General features: G+C 39.8%; 1 protein-coding gene across 1 annotated transcript; it reads right to left on the reverse strand.

The window, feature by feature from the left end:
• Positions 1–13,050: 13,050 nt before the first annotated feature.
• LOC131145821 (uncharacterized) lies at positions 13,051–14,511 on the reverse strand. The gene is made up of 2 exons (XM_058095005.1): positions 14,218–14,511; positions 13,051–13,380 (listed from the first exon to the last, which is right to left on the reverse strand). Exons 1-2 carry the CDS (start codon positions 14,509–14,511, stop codon positions 13,051–13,053), a joined length of 624 nt encoding a protein of 207 aa, XP_057950988.1.
• Between the last annotated feature and the right edge of the window lie 6,634 nt (positions 14,512–21,145).

The raw sequence follows: 21,145 nt of genomic DNA on the forward strand, positions 1-21,145 counted from the left end.
TTAAAGGCTTCACAAATTTCAAATGGGGCTGTCCAGAGGTTTAGGAATAATTAATAATTTTGAAGGTTGGTACCACGTGGATCATTTGTTCACTTGATTTGATTATTATGTCTTCCATACATATTTTATTTTCGCAAATTAAAAAGTGCCATCATCGCCTTCGCCATTTAGAGCCACACAACAGCGCCCACCATCAGTGACCTTTGGCTTTAATCGCACACTAGAAAACAAAATGCGTATGGATGGCATTTCTGGCTGAAATAGCATTAGAATATGTTGCATCTGAGCGCAATGAGTTTTTGAGGATTTTTAATAATCCTCTACCCTTGTTTTGCAACCAAAGTTAAATTGAAAGCTTCCATATCTTTAAAGCCAAGTCCTCTCTCACTTTCTAGGAACTACAAAACTTTTCCCACCCCCACCGCCACCCAGGTCTCTCTCCCCACAAAACCTATGCCAGGATAGAAAAACAATACATGGCCTAGGGCGGTATAGCTGAGGCCAATTGACTTACTGAGGGCCTCCTTTCTCGTGGGGGAAAGGAAGTGATTCGACTGACTTTGAATTCTTCCCCTCACCCTATCAGTGGAGGTTTAAGCAAATTCTTCTTTGTTTTTTTTTTAATTACATGGGAAGCCTTGCTCATCCAATGATCCCCCATGGGCCCCCTCTGCCTGCATCAAATCCATGGGTCAGTGACCTTCCCACCTGATGCACCTCTTGAGCAATCCGAATGCGGTCACGGCTTATACACAGCCGAGTTAGACTTTCGGTCAATCCAAATTCCAAGACTCCAAGTGTAGTCAACTAAAATCGAATCCCCGATGCTCGTATTTGATTGCTCGTTGCTTTACCACTGCGCCATGCTCGTGGGGGCAAATTCTCCTTTAAACTTGCTCAGAAGATGGGCAAGCCCAAGTGTTTATCAAATTCCGTTAGTTCTATCAATAATGTTGACTTTTTGAGTCCGATCTCGTTTTTTTTTAATGACAAATCACTTGTATCTTATGTGTATTTAGTACTTGAATAGATTTACAATTCAGCACACATAAAGTAAAGGGGAAATGGAAGACAATAAGGGACTTAAAGCTCATTTCGTCTGGCGTATTCCATAGAGAGTTGAAGAGCAAGAAAGGGAGACATGTTTTTATTTGTAATGCATTTATTTTATATTTGTATTATAAATGCATGTTTTACATGATATGATGCTAAACTCAATGAACCTTAGACTAATTTTAGGGGGACAGGTTTTTCATGAAAAACCTTTAACTCTAAAAGCAAAACTCTTACAAGGTTTTAAAAAATGATTTTGAAGTTTAATTACGGCTAAAACTAAAATTTTCAAAGTAGTGCTCAGTCGACCGGCCTGAAAGGCCCGGTCGACCGATCAGACCATTTGGCCAAAAATACGTAATTGTAAAGGCCTCAGTCGACCGACCTTACAAGCTTAGTCGACCAGCTAGTACTTTTGGCCAGAATTATATAAGCCCCAGTCGACCGGCCACTAAAAGCTTTATAAGCACTAGTCGATCGGTCAGTTCACTTGGCTATGTTTTGAAAGCCCAATTGACCGACCCTATTTTTGCCTATTGAAGCCCAGTCAATTGGCCTTTAAAGCCCAATTGACTAGATCTTGGTGCTGGCATGCCGAAGCTCGAGGGATTTGAAAATCACTTTGGCCCAGTCGACTGGAGCAAGTGCCAGTCGATCAGACCTCTCAGGTTGAGCCAATTTTGAGCTCTAATGGTCGGAAATTTCAAAAATAAAATATTATTTTACTCTCCAATGGTCAGAAAACGGTCATATTTTGAAAAACTCTATAAATACCTTACCCAATGCTTTTAAAATGGCTATTGAGCATATTGATTAACACTCTTTCATTTGTTAGGCATTTATTTCAAAATCAAAGCTCTCTTCTACTCTTTCATTTGCATAAATATTTTGAAGGGCATATATTATAATTTCTCCTACTCTTTCTATTTTGAAAATACTCTTAGGAGAAATCTTTTATTGGGTCGACTTGAGTTTTTGAAGCATTTCATTTTGCATGTACTTTTTCAAATCAAAGAAGCCTGTTGGAATTGGTGTATTCCTAAGAGGGGAGGAGTGAATTGGGTATTAAAAATTTTGTCCTAAATTCAATGTCTAGCAGCAGTATAACACTTTGAAAATGTGTAGCAAGCTCTAGAAGAGCCTCATTTTACCATTACCTATTAGTTTAGTAGTTTTCCTATATGAGGCATTACACAAACTTATAGGCCTTAAATTCTTGATTTGAGTTGGAATATAATTCTTTGGTATGAAATAAAGGTATCATTCAATTGCTCAAGCATTAGAGCTTGGTGAAAAAAAATTATAACCCCATAAAACACCCTCTCTAAATGGATCTCAATAACTTTGACATGAAAATTATTTAGGATCAAAGAAAGTAGAAGGTGATTGTCACAACACAATAGCCCAAGATAATCCTCTTCTTGTTTAACTCAGAGTTAGGTAAAATAATCAATAACCTAACATCAGAGCAATCAACAAAAGTAAGAAACACAAAATCAGCACACATATAAATGACATCAAGATTTCTGTAGAAAATGTTTCACTATCAATGAAAGACCATGAGATTGAAGTTTACTTTCAATTTTATGCTATGCCAAAACAGTTGAATTACAATATATCTTTCATAGATGAAACTAGATGCATATATAAAATAATAATCCCCAACAAATTTTTGGCACTTTGTAAAATATAAGTCGCCACTTGAAAACAAATAAGAATAAAATATGGGAGATTATTGTCCCACTAACGAAAACTAGTTCTAAAGAGATATAAATAACAATTACGACATACACAATGAAAAAGGACAAATTTCAGCTTAAAACAAGATATTGTCATCTCATCATATGCATCAAGAATAAGTTGACCGTGCAAGCTCATTAAACAGAGAGTTTAAGATTTCTTTCTCGCTTCTCACTCTTCTTGGTTGTCCTTGGCATGGATAAATCATGGCTCCCAAAAAAAAAAAAATCCTTTCCAAAGAATTGACTTTGTTTCTCTAAAGATGACAACTCATCTTCCAAATCAAATTACAACTACACAAATAATTGGATTTCATTCCACAAACTTCCAAACAATTAGGCTTCTACCCAATAGATATCATCTTCCACTTGGGAATGGACCAAGATATTGAAATGGACCACACCAAATATATATAGAAGGAAAACCCAACAAAAACTAGTTGAAAAACCATTTGGACATGTGTGTATGTGTGCATTTGCACATGTATGTGGGTGCACCTGTACTCATCTACACCACCCTACCCACTTTGATCAAGGAAAAAAGGCTATGTTGGTTGCTAACCTCTATATAAGTAGAAACATCAACCCCTGTCTAAAGTTACACCTATTAAAATTGGGGGATATCTCATGGACAGGCTTGATATATATGGGTGAGCACCTACTGGATCCAAAATATTAAGCATTAAGCCTTTGATCTAACCATACAAATAAACACTCATCAGCTACTCTAAATTTTCAATGTGAGACAAACTTACAAGTGAAATTATTAACAATCTCTCTCCTACTTGTGAGTTCCAACCACTCTCCTCTTGAAAGGAAAACACGCGATACTTACCATGCAACAAACTAGGATTAATTACTCAACCATGGGAAAGGACTACAAAACCATGGGTGTCCATTGCTCCTCTTTTGTAGGTCCATATCCATAAGGAAACATGCATGAACACTTGAGCTTAATTTGACCATCTCCCCCTCAAGTAGAAATTGTTTTCTTTGTGGGAGCAAGCCCAATTCTCTTACAGTTGTTCAAGTTGGTCTCGTCCTAATTACACGTCTTAGATTGCATTCTATGTACTTTAAAATTGTCCAACTTTTGTATATTTGGATCTATTTCTTAACTCAAATGATCTTTATTGGCTTCGACCACATATTCGAAAAAGACCATGGGAAAGATAAAACACAAGAAACAAAACGGGGACATCATCATTTCAATTAAAGGGAAAATAAATGGGAAAGCTGAGTCCAACTCCAACTGGCAAACTTCAACGTGCCTTCCATCACAAGATTTGACTTTTAACTTTCTCACACAGCACAGCAGGGGTAGTGGGAGGTGATACGGCATGGTACGGTTGTACCTTGTTTGGATATTTTTTAAAGGCACACAGATCTCCATGCACGTTAGGTGACTCCTCCATTTCAATTCATCATTTAACATTTTATACTTTTTGGGACCCGTCAAAAGTCTGTGCTGCCAAACTGTTCTTTACGAGGTGGGACACGTGCCACATGCCCGTTGGCCCCTCTGGGTCCCACTCCCTCGTCGGTATTTTGGTCTAATGTCTTCCTCGTGTTGGGAGCATGGAGACGCCAATTAAGAATGGGCTGTACAACTTCAATTATTTCCTGGAAAACGTTTTTATTTATTTATTTTAATTAAAAATTATTATGATTGTTTGAATTTGTCACCCGGTAGGTTTAGCAGTTTACGTGCTTAAATCGATTTTGAGTTTCATTGATTTTTTTTTTTGTTTTTTTGAGTTTTCTAATCATCTAATAGTTTAAAATTTTATAAAAAAATCATAGGAAGAAAATTAAGTTATATTTAGGAACATTAAATTAAAAGTTTTGATTTGAATTTGTAAAATATAGAAAAAAATGTAATTTTTTTTATGTCTTGCCAACATTCAAATATTTTTTTAAATATGCATTTAAATTTTTTTAATTATAATGCTCCTTACTGCAGTTAACCTATACAGCAAACAATAATGCCGTGACTCATAATGTGCCGAATAAAGCATATTAATAGATATTTTTAATTATATAAGGGAACATGAATTTTCTCTTTATTTCCTTTTTTTTTTTTTTCACATAAAATCTTTGATCCAAACAGACCCATAAAGAGGAGATGATCAATTTTTCATTTTTGTAATTTTTATTTGGTAATTGCTTCAAATGTTAACATTTATTGTTAAAAATAGATTTAGCTGTACTTTTATTATTTTTTATTTTATTTTCTTATTTTAATTTATTATAATTAGATTAATTCTTTTGTAACACTAGGTACTGTTTTTATGAACTTGTATTCTAGATATGCAACTTACGATGGTCACTACTTTACAAAAGAGGTTAATTAGCTTACACAATATACAAATGCTTAACTCCAAAATTTATATATAAATGTATGATATGTAATTCTTTACGACTCCTTTTATTTATTATGATTCCTTAAATTCATTACAACTTTTTAAAATTTTTAAAAAAATATGAAAAGTAAGTATAAATGAAGCCAAAAAGCACATCATCATTTGATCCATGATATTAATTTATCCACTTATATTACTTTATCTATTATAAAAATCTGAATTTTTGAAGTTTAAAATGATGTGATGTTGGAAAAAGTTTTGAACTTTCTTAGTTTAGTTTTTCATTTTTCATTTTCTTATTTGTTTGATTTAGTTATATATTTTGGCCCTTCGTGATTTTGTGACACCCTATGCTCTACTTACATAGACCTTATTTAAGTCCACCATCCTATTCCTATATTAAAAGTGCTACCTAGCCAATACCTAACTCTCTACTCATCCAATGAATCTCCTCTCTATTTCATTGTTTTATAATAAATTCTTTTTATTTCTTCCTCATATTAATCCTTTTTTTTTTTTTCAAAAAAAAATCATATATTATATTCATGAAAAATTGATTATATTATATATTCCCATTACATTATAGACGTATCTAGGGGTGTGCAATGTATCGGTTCGGCTAATTAATTGAATTTTTTCGGTTAACTCTCCACTATAACTGAACTGACCGATTTACACTCCTTAGCCGAATCATATCGGATCAAACTGAATTTTCGAATTTAACCAAATCAAATTATAATTAATTATAGAAAAAAATATGATTGTATAATTTGTATGCTTTCAAAATTCAACCTAATAATTTATATTTAGTTATTAATTAATTACATAATCAATTACATAATTTGGGAATTTATGGATTTAGGGAATTGTGGGAACCCTAAATTATATAATTTATATTTAATTATTAATTAATTACATAATTCGGTTAAATCGGTTAACCAAAATTCACTTTCTCCATAACCGAATCGAAAACCGAATAACTGAATTTACCAAATTATAAAATCGAACCGAATCAAATTAAAAATTAACCGAACGGAATCAACCGAATTTGATCGGCTAATTCAGTTGAAATCAAATTGTGCTCACCCCTAGACGTACCGATAAAACAAAAAAAAAAGTACATGTTGCATATGATTTCTGAACCTAAAAGTTTCAACCTAACGCTGACATGTGATATTGAATTTTTTTTTTTTTTTTAAATTCAATTTGGCAGATGCATAGCCTACACGGGCCTCCACAATTTAACCTTAAATTTTTCTACATTTGAAAGGGTTGTAAGGAACGATTCCTCTATGAAAGATTTAGAACCCACCAATCAAAAAATTGTATATAAATGTTGGAGCCTATTAAAGTACCGAGAGACTTCCATAATTGGGACTCGCACAAATCATACCTCTCACGTGTATGAATTCAAATATGAGAAATTCTTCCTTACAAGTCTTTCTCTTGAGCTCACACTCTCTTCTTGCCATATTAGGCTGTAATGGTTAAGGCTCGGGACGAATGACATTGCACTAATTTAGTTGCATTCCAAAGTAATGCATGTGAGTTTTTGGTATTGTGTTAAAGGCTCCTTTAGGACTGTTTTTCTTCATTCTCCTGCCTTTCCTGCTTTGCGGCAAACTAGTTTTCCATCCGACCATCTGCTTGGTCATAGAGTTTATTGGGTAATTAGATCTTTAGAATATGTTTGGAGGTATGGGTTCTTAACTTTTAGGTTTGGATGTATGTGAATTTATTGGTGTAATTTTACTTAATTTTCTATTATATTTGGTTCAAATTCAGATAAATTAAAATTCAAATCCTTACTCACAACTTGAAATTTGAATTTTATAAATTTGTATCTTTAAACCACTTTACCTAAAAGTTTAAACTTTATCACTCTCGAGCACGTAGAAAGATAAACAAATCATAAATAACACCACAGAATAAAGGACCCCCTAAGTCCTAACCATACCATGTTAGATTACCACTTTATTTAAAAGGTTAAGCTATTAGACTGTGGGTCTATCAAGTTTTAACAATTAAAATACAAATTAGAGTGCTTCATCTAAATTCTGACCCAAATCCCAAATTCAAGTTGTCAATTACATGTCAAAAATCTAAATTCCGAGCCCCTAAATGCATAATTAGCTTTCAAAAAATAATCAGTTTACTGATCTTCCTCTGATTAATTTGGTAATTTGCCCTCTAAGGGTCGGTCACTAAAAATTAATACTTTCTCAGTTAGGCATGGAGAGCTCTGGGAAAAATGGAAGAAGGAAGGAGAAAAGAAAGAGACAGGAAAACCAAAGTCTGAGATTTCCTAAGTTGATGGCTGCCTAATACCTACTGCCAGACTCTTCTGTTTACTTGTTAGCTCAGCTACAACGTAATACAAGTATTCCTACCGCACAGTGGAAGGATTTGAATTTTGAATATAGGTTGGACAGTGATGTAATATTTTGGTCCAAAAAATGTTTCTTGTTGAAATAAAATCATTATAATATAACAATCTAGAATGCTACAATAATATATTTGTGAAAAATTTGGAATCTCCAAAAGATTTGTGTCTTTTGTCAAATTTCAGTCAGTTAATTATCTAATATATTATGTTGGTATTTTTTATTTTTATTGATGCGAATGCGCAGTAGAAAAACCTCACAAACTCGAATTAATTCAAAACAAGTAATGTAAACACTCAATAATGAATATACGGAACAAGTAATCACTTACAATGAGAATAAGAAAAGTAAACAAAATCAAAGAAACAAGAATTTACGTGGTTCGTCAATTTGCCTACGTCCATGGGAGCAAATGGTTGTTTTTCACTATCACACGTGAAGTTTACATCAAGGGTTACAAAATAGAGATTAAATATTAACCCTATGTGTACAGAAGACTTGGACTACATCTAAAACACTTTTGAAGCAATCTTCCGCCCCAATCTACCGATCTCTTATTCAAATTCCATAACTTGTGCCAAACGAAAATGTCGATGATTTGAAGCCGAAAATTATTTCCCTTGCAGACTGAATCCTGAAACCGTCAATGGTTTTAGTCCAACTGTCAACGGTTATCCTCCTACAACCTTCTCTCTTGTTCTTTGTTTCACGATACTTTCCTGGTACAAGCATTCCACTCAAATATGAGCCACATCTCCAACAGTCTCCACCTTGGCGAATATTTACCACTTAGGAGAAGTCCGAAAGCATAACCCCGCTGCTCCACCCAGGCCAGTAGATTAGGCCAGTAGACGTCTAATACTTCTTTACCCTTTATTTAATCATTGGGACGCATGCACATCAAAATAGAATATATTGCAGCGTAAAATTAGCAGGGTTGCTCCTTCGACTTCCGCTGACCTGAAAGGGGAAGAGAAGATAGGCTTGGAGGACCCGGGGTATACTCTGGGGGATCACTCTAATGCTTAAGTAAGGGAAATGCTTTTAGAGAGGCTGGATGTAACAGTAGAATGAGTTGAATTACTTACCTTGGCCTCTTTTCCAGATCCTTTCTTATAAGGGCTCAAGTTGACCCTTGGTTGGTTTGTCTTTATTGTGCGGAGGCGTGAATTGCTCTCCAATCATAAAGGGCTTGCGCCCATCACTCGACTATTTAAGCCACTGGCGTGGATCTCTCCTCTTCTTTATTGGGTTTGAGCTGATTACTCGTCAGAATGTCTGACCCGAGAGACAGGTGTTGACCTGCTCTCATTGGCTGGATTATTTTGGGTGTATCAGTTGTCTTCCCCTTAGTTTCAATTTTCTGGACGGAATTTTTAACACTCGCTTTGTCTGCATTTTTCCCCCTAGAAGGTGTAATGCTCTTTTTTTTTTTTTTTTGAGCTGATTTTCCGAGCTGCTATGTGGGGGACTTTTGCCGAGCTGATTTCTTGAGCTGGTGTTCTGAGCTGCTCCATGGAGCATTTTCCTGAACTACGGTCCCGAGCTACTCCGTGGAGGACATTTTGCTAAGCTGTTCAGAGATGGGCAGAATTTGCCAAGCTGCTACGCGGAGGACTTTTGCCGAGCTGTCCGAGCTAATTTTTCGAGCTACTATGTGGGGGACCTTTGCCAAGTTGATTTCTCGGGCTAGTGTTCCGAGCTGCTATGGAGCATTTTCCCAAACTGCTGACTCGAGCTACTCCTTGGAAAACTTTTTACTGAGCTGTTCAGAGATGGGCAGAATTTGCCGAGCTGCTCTGCGGAGGACTTTTGCCAATCTGTCCGAGCTGATAGTCTGAGCTGGTCTTCCAAGTTGCTCCATGGAGAATTTTCCTGAACTGCTGTCTCGAGCTACTCCTTGAAGGACTTTTTATTGAGTTGTTTAGAGATGGGCAGAATTTTCCGAGCTGCTCCACGGGGGACTTTTGCTGAGTTGATATTCTGAGCTGTTTCACGGAGGACTTTCGCCGAGCTATTTCAAATTGGGGAGAAATTTCGAGCTGACGTTTCGAACTGATGTTTCGAGCTTATTCATGAAGGGAATTTTGCCAAATTGATTTTAGCGAGCAGGTTCATAGAGCAACTTCGGGGAACGGGACTTGCCGAGCAGCTCGTGCCAAGCTGATCCATGAGGCGAATTTTGCCGAACTGATTTCAACGAGCAGGTTCATGGAGCAACATCAGGAAGCGAGACTTGCCAAGCAAGCTCGGTGGGTATCTCGTGCCAAGCTGACTCATGAAGCGAATTTTGTCGAATTGATTTCGCCGAGCTGCTTCATGGAGCACTTTCTCAGAGCAGGGCTTGCTGAGCAAGCTTGCAGAGGAGCTCGTGCCGTGCTGGCTCATAAACTGAATTTTGCTTAACTAATTTCATCGAGCAGCTTCATGGAGCAATTTTTCAGAGCGGACTTGCAGACCCGGTTCATGGAGTGAATTTTTCCGAACTGATCTTACTGAGCAGCTTCATAGCCATTTAAGCCTATTGAGTTGTGCTCATCTGTTGGGCTGATTTCGGCCTTACGAGTCGTGCTCGTCATTTTGGCCTCTTTGGCTAATGAGTTGTGCTCATTTGCTGAGCTTTTGGCCTCATGAGCCGTGCTCGTCATTTGGGCCTTTGATGCTTATTGAGTCGTGCCCATCTGCTGGGCTTTTCTAGCCTTACGAGTCATGCTCGTCTTTTGGGCCTTTGATGCATAGTGAGTCGTGCTCATCTTCTAGGCTTTTTTGGCCTCACGAGTCGTGTTCGTCATTTGGGCCTTTGATGCGTAATGAGTTATGCTCATCTATTGGGCTTTTTTGGCCTCACGAGTCGTGCTCGTCTTTTGGGCCTTTGATGTGTAGTGAGTCGTGCTCATCTACTGGGCTTTTTTGGCCTCACAAGTCGTGCTCGTCATTTGGGCCTTTGATGCCTAATGAGTCATACTTATCTGCTGGGCTTTTTTGGCTTCATGAGTCGTGCTCGTCATTTGGGCCTTGTATGCTTGGTGAGTCGTGCTCATTTATAAAGGGTTTCAATTCAACCCCTTTTCCGAGGCGTCATCACCATCCTGTCCATCCTACAGAAATGTGATAAACGTATGTTTAAATGTGTCGTACCTTGGGAAGTGGCTTAAATGAACGTTCTCACTTATGGGTTGTTAGTTTGACGCTGTTTTTGAGGCGATGTTGTCTTTCCGAGGCGCCGTCTATCCTCGGAAAGTTGCATATACTCGATATTGGCACCACGGCCGTGCATTTGTCAGTGATTTTCTGTATGTTCATGGATTCTCTTTTTCCTTTCTCTCTCTCTTGAGACGCAAAACTTTTTCTGTAGGCGGGAGTTGTCAAGATTCCTGCCCTTGGGGATTCGTGCCATCCTCTCTTTATAAAGGCCAAAATCCCTAATTCTTTTCTCATATTCAGTCCAAAGGGTCCCCTACTTGTCGTTAGGTACGCTCCTCCTTTCAATTGCATGTTTGTTTTGTTGTTCTTCATGTTCTTCACTGTTTTTGCGTTCACTTTGTCTACTTGATCTTTTCTTTTATGGTGACTTTGCTGTTTTTACGCAAAATTTTTCTGGTTTGATCTGTTTTGGCATCTTTCTTTCTTTGTTTTTTCTGGGGGCTTGCTCGTTTGATTCGTTTGTAAAGATTTTGTTTCGTTCACTCTTTGTTTTCTTGATGGAGTCTTCTTCACAGCCTTTGAGGGCTCCAACTACAGTGAGGAGCGCTCGTTGCAACCTCACCCCCTCTGATCTACAGAATGTTTGTTATTTTTTTGCTATCCCCCAGAGTATTACTGTTAGGGTACCCTCTGTTTCCGAGTCAGCCCTTGATCCGGGCTCTGAGGAGTTCTACCTGTATACAGATTACTTGGATTTGGGTCTTAGATTCCCTTTCCCCCCCTTTATCTCTAATGTATTATGTTTTTACAGAATAGCGCCCTCTCAATTGGTTCCGAACTCCTACCTCTTGCTCACCTGTTTCGCTGTCCTTCTGCTCCATCTGGCCCACTAGCCTACAGTTCCTCTCTTTAGGAGTTGTTTCCAGATGCAAACGAATTCTGTAGAGAATAAGCTGTACTATTTCAACTCTTTACCAGGTTATAAGCTTTTTCACTGGGCAGTTTTTCCATACATAATTGGAAGTCTCGGTACTTCTTCGCCTTGGGGGAGTTGAACTACATGGGCTCTCTGCTCTAGTCTGCTCCTCTGGATGGTAACGTTGTCTATCCCTATCCACCTTTTTATGCAGGGCTACGAGTAGGTTATCCGTTGACTCACCTGTTTTCCTTTCATCCCTTTTCCTTTTGTAGTTTGGATGTGCCACCTTCTTCCAAAGCTTTCTCCTGAAGAGCAGGCTATCCTGAAAGAGCTGCGAGCCCTTGGCGAACAGGGGATTGTCCCTCACGAGGAGCAACTCCAAGTGCGTGTCCTCGTGCAGTGGGGGATCAACCCCGTTTCCCCAAGTCTTACCTCGCCTTTGATTTCTATATAAGTGTTCGGATATTCTCTCTATTGTTGGTGTTTTTATCTCTTTTCTCCTTGTATTTGCAGATATGGACTTCAACAGATATGAATCTCTCATGGGGGAAGTTAGGAAGCAAAGGGTGAGTAGGAGTAGGAAGAAGAGAAGGGAGATCGAGGGAGAATCCTCCTAGAGGGACGCACCTGCTGTTGGTGATACTGGAGCCCATGCTGATGAGAACACTGCTGCTCCTTCTTCGATCCCCTTGGCTCATAATGAGGCAATCTTCCATGAGCCGACCCATTTTGCCTCTGCTTTACACCGCGCGGTACACATCGAAGACTGTGTGTAGGCTCAATACACTCTTCTTGATGCCCTTTCAGCGAAGATCCACCACACCTCTTACCAGGTATACTCTTCAGTTGGGTTATTTTTCCCCTTATACATTATTTTGTCATTTGTCCAGCCCTTTGAAATTTCTTCTCAGCTAGCGACGATGGCCTTAGCCCAAGAAGAGAAGGTTTTCAAGATGTAACGGTAGACCTTGGATGCCAGGGAAAAGTGTGTTGTTGCACAGAATGAACTTCGCGACATTGAGATCCGTGAGTGGGCCCTACAAGCTGAGATTGAGCATATTCGTAAGGAGGAGGTGCCTGCCAAAGAGGCTACTACTGCTGCTAATGCCTCCCAAACTGCAGTAAAGGAGTACAAGGACTCCAATCAGTTCGTTATGGACACCTCAAAAGCTTACAAGATGGGTTTCAAGAGGTGCCGAGATCAGGTGAAAACCAAGCACCCTAACCTTCCCTTAGACGGTGTGAGCTCACATGAATATGGCAACGAGAGTCCCGAATCCGTGGAAGATCTGAACGAGGAAGAGGAAGGGGAGGAGGAGGAAGCTGGGGAGGGGAGCAGGGCAAGCTAGTTATGGAACTTCACTTGTAATATATATATTCTTAAACTTGATTGACGTAGTACAATTACTGTAATCGGAACCTTTATTATTGCATTGTAAGAAACGCTTTCAAGAACAGTATTTTTTTAACATATCTGAGTTCCATGTATTATTAATCTTTTTCTTCTTTACATCCTCCAACTTGTATGTCCCCGGCTTTATCTCGGTTGTAACTCTGTATGGACCCTCCCAGTTTGGCTTCAGCTTGTGCGACCTCGACTCTGTTGGGTTGTTTCGCGTTTTCCTTAGAACCAAGTCTCCAGGCTGGAAATTCCGTACTTTGACGCGACTGTTGTAGTATTTCGCCACCCTATGCTGGTATGCTACAACTTTTAGGCTAGCCTGATCCCATCTCTTCTCCAATAGGTCGATTTCTGATCTGAGTTCTTCATTGTTGGCCTACTCGTTAAAGTATTGACTTCGCTAGGAGGGGATCCCTACTTCTTCTGGGATGACCGCTTCTGCGCCAAAGACGAGCATAAATGGGCTTTCCCCTGTTGCCACTCTCTTGGTGGTGTGGTATGCCCATATGACTGAGGGGAGTTCCTTTGTTCACCCGCCTTGCATAGATTCGAGTCGCGTCCCCAAGCCATGCAATATTGTCCAGTTCATGTTCTCTACCTGTCCATTGCTTTAGGGGTGTGCCACGGAAGCAAAAACAAGCTTAATAGACAGGTCCGAATAGAACTTTTTGAAGCGCTCGTTGTCGAACTGCCTCCCGTGGTCGGTAACTATTGCCTATGGGATCTCGAACCGGCAAACCACTAACGTCCATACAAAGCACGTAATGTTTCACTCTATTATGGTGGCTAAGGGTTCGAATTCTACCCATTTAGTGAAATAGTCGATCGCTACAACCAGAAACTTTCTTTGACCAGTTGCCTGCGATAGAGGTCCTAGGATGTCCATTCCCCACTGGGCGAAGGGGCAGGGACTGGTAAGAGGGAAGAGAAGATTAGACGGTACGTGTGGTACTGCTACGCACCTCTGGCATCTGTCGTATCTTTTGACGAGTTCGAGCGTGTCTTTATTCATTATGGGCTAGTAAAATCCCTGCCACATGGCTTTGTGGGCTAAGGCCCTATTCGCAAGGTGGTTTCCGCACACTCCTTCTTGGATTTCCCTTAGTACGTATTTACCTTCCTCATTGTTTAGACAACGAAGGTATGACAGTATTAGGGACCATCTATATAGCTCCTAACCTATCAGCGTATATCTTGCTGCCTTCCTTCTCACTTTTAGAGATTCCTTGTTGTCCTCCGGTAGGGATCCATCTCGGAGGTACAAGAATAGAGGCGCCCTCCAATCCTCCTTGCTAATTTCAGATTCCACCGAGTTAATGTTGTCATCCGCATATGAGGGCTTCCCTATCCACTGTAGATAAATAGCGTCCTTCCATTCTAAATTGGTTGCTGAGGCCAATTTCACAAGTGCATCGACCTTTTTGTTCTCTGCCTTTGGTACGTGTTCTATATCAAAATGAACAAACCCTTTCGCGTACTCTTGGGCTTTAGCAAGATACTTCTTCATTCTTTGATCCTTAGCCTTAAACTCTCCTTTCAACTACTCTACCACCAGCTGTGAATCACTCGATACCTTGATTCATGCCACCCCTAGTGCTTCTGCCAAGCGCAGACCTGCTAACAAAGTTTCATACTCCGTATCATTGTTGGTTGCCGAGAACTCTAGTTTTAGTGCAAAAAAATTTTCACTACCATCCGGGGCTGAAAGGATGAATCCAGCTTCCCCTCCAATAATGTTAGACGACCTATCAACATGTAGCGCCCATACATCTGACTTAGCAGTAGAATCAGGGAGCCTTTCGGCTGTGAAATTAGCGAGTACCAAGGCGTTGACAGCGGGCCTTGGTTGGTATAGTATGTCGAACTCACTTAGTTCGATTGACCACTTCGTCATCCTTCTCGAACTCTTCGGCCGCTGCAAAATTTGTCTCATTGGTAGGTTTGTTAACACAATTACCTTGTGAGCCTAAAAGTAGGGCCTCAATTTTCGTGCAGCACAAATGATGGAGAAAGTTGTTTTTTCTACCGTACAATAGTTCTTTTCGGCTCCACTCAGCACCTTGCTAGTGTAATATATGGGTTGATGCCTCCTGCCTTCTTCTTGGACCAAGATCGAGCTAAAGGCATTTTTCGTGGATGCTATATATAGGTAGAGGTCTTCACCTGTCTTTGCCTTCGTTAAAAGGGGTGGGGAACCGAGGTATTGCTTGAGCTATTCGAAGGCTTTGGCCTGTTCCTCCCCCCATTCGAATCCTCCTTTCTTCCTTAGAGCTTTGAAGAAAGGTAAGCCTTTGTCTTCTGAGTAGGAGACAAACCTGCTGAGGGAGGCTATCTTTCTTGTCAAGACTTGGATCTCTTTCTTCGTCTACGGGGCCTCCATTTCTAGCAGCGCTTTTATTTTGTCCGGGTTTGCTTCTATGCCTCTATGGGTCACTATAAAGTCAAGGAACTTTCCTGCAGAAACACCGAACACACACTTCGATGGGTTCAGTTTCATTTGGTACCGGCAAAGGAGTTCGAACGTTTCCCTTAGGTCTTTACAGTGTTTCCCCGCTTCCAAGCTTTTTACCAACATATCGTCCACACACGCCTCCATTGTTTTTCCGAGATGATCTTTGAAGATCTTGTTCACCAATTTATGATATGTGGCTCCTACGTTTTTTAACCCGAAGGGCATTGCCCGGTAACAATATAAGCCCCTTTCAGTGATGAAAGATGGTTTTTCTTCGTTCACTCGAATCATAGGGATTTGATTGTATCCTGAGTAGGCATCCATGAAGATGAGGAGCTCGTGCTCAGAATTCAAGTCCACTAGCTGGTTGATTCGGGGGAGAGGAAAGCTGTCCTTCGGGCACGCCTTATTCAGGTCAGTGAAGTCTATACAAGTGCGTCATTTTCTATTCGACTTCTTTACTAGAACCACGTTGCTTAGCCACTCCGGATAGTCTACCTCCCTGACGAAGTTGGCTTGCACCAGCTTCGTCACTTCCTCATTGATTATCTTGATCTGCTCCATCGCGAAACTCCTTTTTTTTTTTGTTTCACAGGTCGGTGGTTGGGGTCGACCTACAGCCTATGCTCCATGACTGCAGGGTCGATGCCTGGCATGTCTACGGTCGACCAAGCGAACACATCAGCGAATTCATCCAACAGTTCGCTCAGCTCTGCTTTCAAGGTGTTGGGCAGGTGATTTTTGATTTGTACATTTCTCTCCTGGTGGCCCTTCAGGGGTATGTGCATGATGTCTTCATCTACTGAACTGATCTGGGGATACTCTCCCCTTACTTCTAGGTCTTCCACCGTTAGGGTTTCTTTTGCCTCCATCTTTGCTTTCAGGGCCATTACATAGTAGCTTCGAGCAGCTGCTTGATCTCCTTTGGCAAACCCTATCCCGTGCGGTGTAGAGAATTTGACTTTGAGGTTGTATGTTGACGTTACAGCTCGGATTGCATTGAGGAAAGGGCAGCCTAATATGATATTATACACCAAAGGTAGGTCGACCACAAGAAACTCTGTCAGCATAGTAACTTGCTGCGGGGTCGTCCCTATTGTCACTGGTAGCGTTATTGTACCCAAGGGGTGAATAATGTCTCCAGCGAATCAAACCAGGGGGGTCAAGACTGGCTCGAGTTGTTCCATGCCGATTTTCATTCTGATCAGGACCAACCAGAACATGATGTTAGCTGAGCTCCCATTGTCTATCAATACGCGTCTGACCTTATAATTCACCACAAGTAAGGAGAGCACCAGTGCGTCATCATGTGGCTGCTGCACCCCTTCTTCGTCTCCGCTGTTAAAGGTTATGTCGCCATCTTTTTTGTTTCACTTGGTACTGGTTTCTCCCTTCTCCATCGAGAGCACCTGTTTAGCATACCTTTTGCGGACACCCACAGTATCTCCTCCGCTAGTGGATCCTCCAATGATCACCGCAATTTCCCCTACGATCTGCTCTTCTTTCTCTTTTACGCTGGACCTCCTCTGCTCAAGAGGTTCCCTTTGTGGATATTCTTTCTTTATAAACTTTGACGGATATCCCCTTCGTATCAGGGCTTCGATTTCTTTCTTCAACTAGATGCATTGCTCTGTGTTATGGCCATGATCCCTATGGAATGCTCAGAACTTGGACATGTTTCGCTTGTGAAGAGGTGTTCGCATGGGTTTGGACCACGAAACATATTTCTTCTTTCTGATCTGCATCAGTAGTTCAGATCGCGGTACATTTAGGGGTGTGTAGATAGAGAACCTACTAGGTTGCCTTATTATCTTTGGGCTTGCGTGTAGTGCACTATTCTCTTGTCTCTTCGCGGATCTATAGGATTCGCCCGTCTCCCTGCCATTACCTTTTCTTTTCTGTTCTATGCGACTTCCTCTTGTGTCCATCATCTGCTCCAGGTTGATGTATTTCTGTACCTGAGCCATTAGCTTCCCCATATCTACCGCCGACTTTTCCTTGGAGAGTATAAGAAACTTTCAGGCCGAAGAGTCCTTGTCAAGGCTGCTAAAGCCACCCCCATGTCCAAGTTGCGGATTTCTAGGGTTGCCGTGTTGAAGTGGTTCATGAATTTCTTTAGATTCTCCTACTCTCCTTGCGCCATACTCACGAGATGACCCGTTGTTTTAGCAATTTTCTAGTTGCTAAGGAAGTGGCCGGTGAATAGCTGTTCCATTTTTGAGAAGGAACCAATCGATCCTAGTCGTGAAGTTCGGTACCAGTCTCTTGCAATACCCTTAAGGGTTGTTGCAAAAGCCCGGCACATAATGGCATCTAGAGATCCTTGCAGCTACATCAATATCTTGAAGGTGTCCAAATGATCAATTGGGTCAGATAGACCTTCGTACCTTTCGAAGGTGGGCATCTTGAATTTGCTTGGCAGGGGAGCCTCTATAATCTCTTTGTTGAATGGTGGCTCTGAGATCTTTAGGGATGCTTCCTCGTAGAAGGGTTTGGCTCTGCCTTCTTTCATCATCTTTTCTATGTGATATATTTTCCTAATCCTTTCTTTGAGCTCCATGGATTTTTATTGGTTGACATCCACGCTATTTGCATCTTCTACCTTCTTCTTGAGGTAGATTTTTTCCTCGTTCTCCTTTGATTTGTCACCTTTCTTGTCTGTACTGGGGCTGTCTTGCTATTGGTGGAGGACGTGCCCTTCCTGACTCTTTTTTTGTAAGAGTTGGTTGAGCATATCCTTCATTTCCTTTTGGAAAGCGAGGAATTCCTCCCTACTGACACCCGATAGTTCTGCGGGTGTGGAGTGGATGGATTGGGACGATTCCTTTCTCGCAGCAAGGATGGAGGTAGAACTGTGTGATGTCGGCATTGTCGAAAGTCGAGAGCAAGATATGATTGCCTCTTAAAAGTAGGTTCCCATAGATGGCACCAACTGTTACAGGGTAAAATTAGCAGGGTTGCTCCTTCGACTTCCGCTGACCTGAAAGGGGAAGAGAAGATAGGCTTGGAGGACCCGGGGTGTACTCCGGGGGATCACTTTGATGCCTGAGTAAGGGAAATGCTTTTAGAGAGGCTGGATGCAACAGTAGAATGAGTTGAATTACTTACCTTGGCTTCTTCTCCAAATCCCTTCTTATAGGGGCTTGAGTTGACCCTTGGTTGGTTTGTCTTTATTGCATGGGGGCGTGAATTGCTCCCTAGTCATAAAGGGCTTGCGCCCATCACTCGGCTATTTAAGCTGCTGGCGTAGATCTCTCCTTTTCTTTATGGGGTTCGAGCTGATTACTCGTCAAAAAGTCTGACCCGCGAGATAGGTGTTGACCTGCTCTCATTGGGTGGATTATTTTGGGCATATCAGAATATATATAGATAATAATCAAGAAAATTCATCTAATTTGAGCAAAAAGAGTCCTTAAAACGTTCCTAATTTTTCCAAAATTTTCCTAAAAATTTTTCTAAAAAGTAAGGTGAACTCCCAAGAGGAGGAGTGAATTGGGTTTTTTAAATTTCTTTACTTACTTTGCATTTAAAAGTTCCTTAGTTAAATTTTAATCTCAGCAATATATACTTTCAGCAATTTACCAATAACCACAATACTATTGATCATCAATTAAGTTTAACCAATATTTAATTTCAAGTTCAAATTATTAATACTCAATTGATTAAATTCCAAAAATCATATTAGGATAGTTCAGAAATAAAGCTCAGATTTTAAATTCAAAACTCAGATTTTATTCCTTTACTCCAATTAATAAAATATAATTTTCAGATTTTTGATTTTTGAAAATACCTTGTAGCCATTTTGATATTCAAAAATCAGAACTTTGATGAATTTATCAAACTAAACAATTAGTTAAAGTAAGCTGAATTTAAATATGCTTCAGAATCAAGATTCCCGCACTCCCAAAAATCACTCCCAAAAATTTAGCAAGATATAAAGATCATACAAGCATTAATATCTTTGCAGAATTTAAAAAGAGTAGGAAAGAAGAGCTAATAACCAGATTTTTACAAGGTTCGGCCTGTAGCCTACATCCTTACCCCAAGCAATTGCTATAACACCTTGAACCCCCCAAGTGGGGCCTGGGGTGTTATGTGTTCCATTCACCTATCTTTGATACCAAAAAATACCATTCATGTAGCGAAAATAATTAAACATTCTCCATTAAAATACCAAAGTTCTATTTTATACAACCTAAAAAGTGTATTCATTCACTTTATATTACATAACCAGGAATTTAAACGAAACTTTTAAATACTTCATATCTTATAACAACTCACAATTACCAAAAAAAAACTAAACCCTGCCTTGGAATTTGCTAAGCTCGATCACCTGAAGGACCTGAAAAGTTAATAATTCAATAGGGTAAGACACTTCTTAGTAAGGATGGAATAAATTATAATAGTGTGTGGCAGATGAATTTTAGCGTACACAATATATATTTGTTTGTTAATCAACAACAATAACTGCTAATACACTTATATACTACGTTCACACATACATAACCAATATTTATAGAGAAAGTTCGCGAGGATTGGGGAGATACACGCCCATACATGTAACGCCCCTTTGTTTTGATACCGTTTGTAACCTTACCACTTTTAATTTGGGTGAGACTACAACTAATACTTATCAGGGCACTCATCTTACTCAGTAAGCCCTCAAGCAGAGAGTTTTACTTCACCTTAAATATTTATGCATTTAAATTCACATACATGTACCCACACACATTCAACATCAATCACACATTTCAGTCACATCCACATAGGATACTACACAAGTTTCACATCCACACAGAATATTGCACAAGTTCATCACAATCGACCTTCACTGCTACACTTCCCAATGACCTATTCATAGTATATCAGTAAAACAAACTCCTCTGGCTTGCCAATGTTTTACTCCATTTATATAAATGATAATATAACAAACTCCTCAAGCTTGTCAATGTTATATCGTGATTTATACCTAGACAATATAACAAACTCCTCAAGCATGCCAACATTATATTGTGATACCTATGAATAACCACATGAAACAATTCATCCAAACATATCAATTCATTCACCACAGTAATCATAACTAGTATATTATGAAGAGTTATTCTCATACCACACGGTTTGAGTGTTAATCATACTGTTATATACGGTAAATAATTTATATACCTCACTCACATTGGTTTTTCCTCAAATATGAATTATAATCAAAACTATCATTTTCAAATGCCTAACTTGTTCAGAAAATCATAGATATATACACAGGCTTATATACTTGAATTTAACTGATTCAAATTTAATAAAAAGCTGATATAATTTATTCCCTTACTTGTTCCTCAAAGTTCTGCCTAAAATGAATGGGAGATAAAAACCCTAACTTTACGGAACCGCCACCGAAACTGATTCGGCAACCCAAGAGAGAAGAGAAAGATGATCGGAGAGTGAGAGTGGCCTTGGGTGAGCGTAGATGTGAGCAAAAATCACGTGAGGGATGAGAGAGAGAAGAGAACTTATTTTTCTAAAAAAAATGACCTAATGTCTATTTATAGGTTCTCAGCCCTGTAGAAAACCGTTGACGGTTTTTCTATGCTTGGCAAAACTGTCAATGGTTTGGAACTTAAATGGTCTCGGTAGTTTGCCCTACAGGAAAACCGTCGATAGTTTTTTCTGAGTCCCACGTAACCATCGACAG

The sequence above is a fragment of the Malania oleifera genome, chromosome 13 (genome assembly GCF_029873635.1).
Source record: "Malania oleifera isolate guangnan ecotype guangnan chromosome 13, ASM2987363v1, whole genome shotgun sequence".
Taxonomy (NCBI): domain Eukaryota; kingdom Viridiplantae; phylum Streptophyta; class Magnoliopsida; order Santalales; family Ximeniaceae; genus Malania; species Malania oleifera.

Coding starts and splice junctions, on each gene's coding strand:
- LOC131145821 (XM_058095005.1), bottom strand. CDS start 14,511: ATGAAGAAGTATCTTGCTAAAGCCCAAGAGTACGCGAAAGGGTTTGTT. Junction 13,381..14,217: donor ACAACAAGGAATCTCTAAAA/GTGAGAAGGAAG, acceptor TTTAACGAGTAG/GCCAACAATGAAGAACTCAG.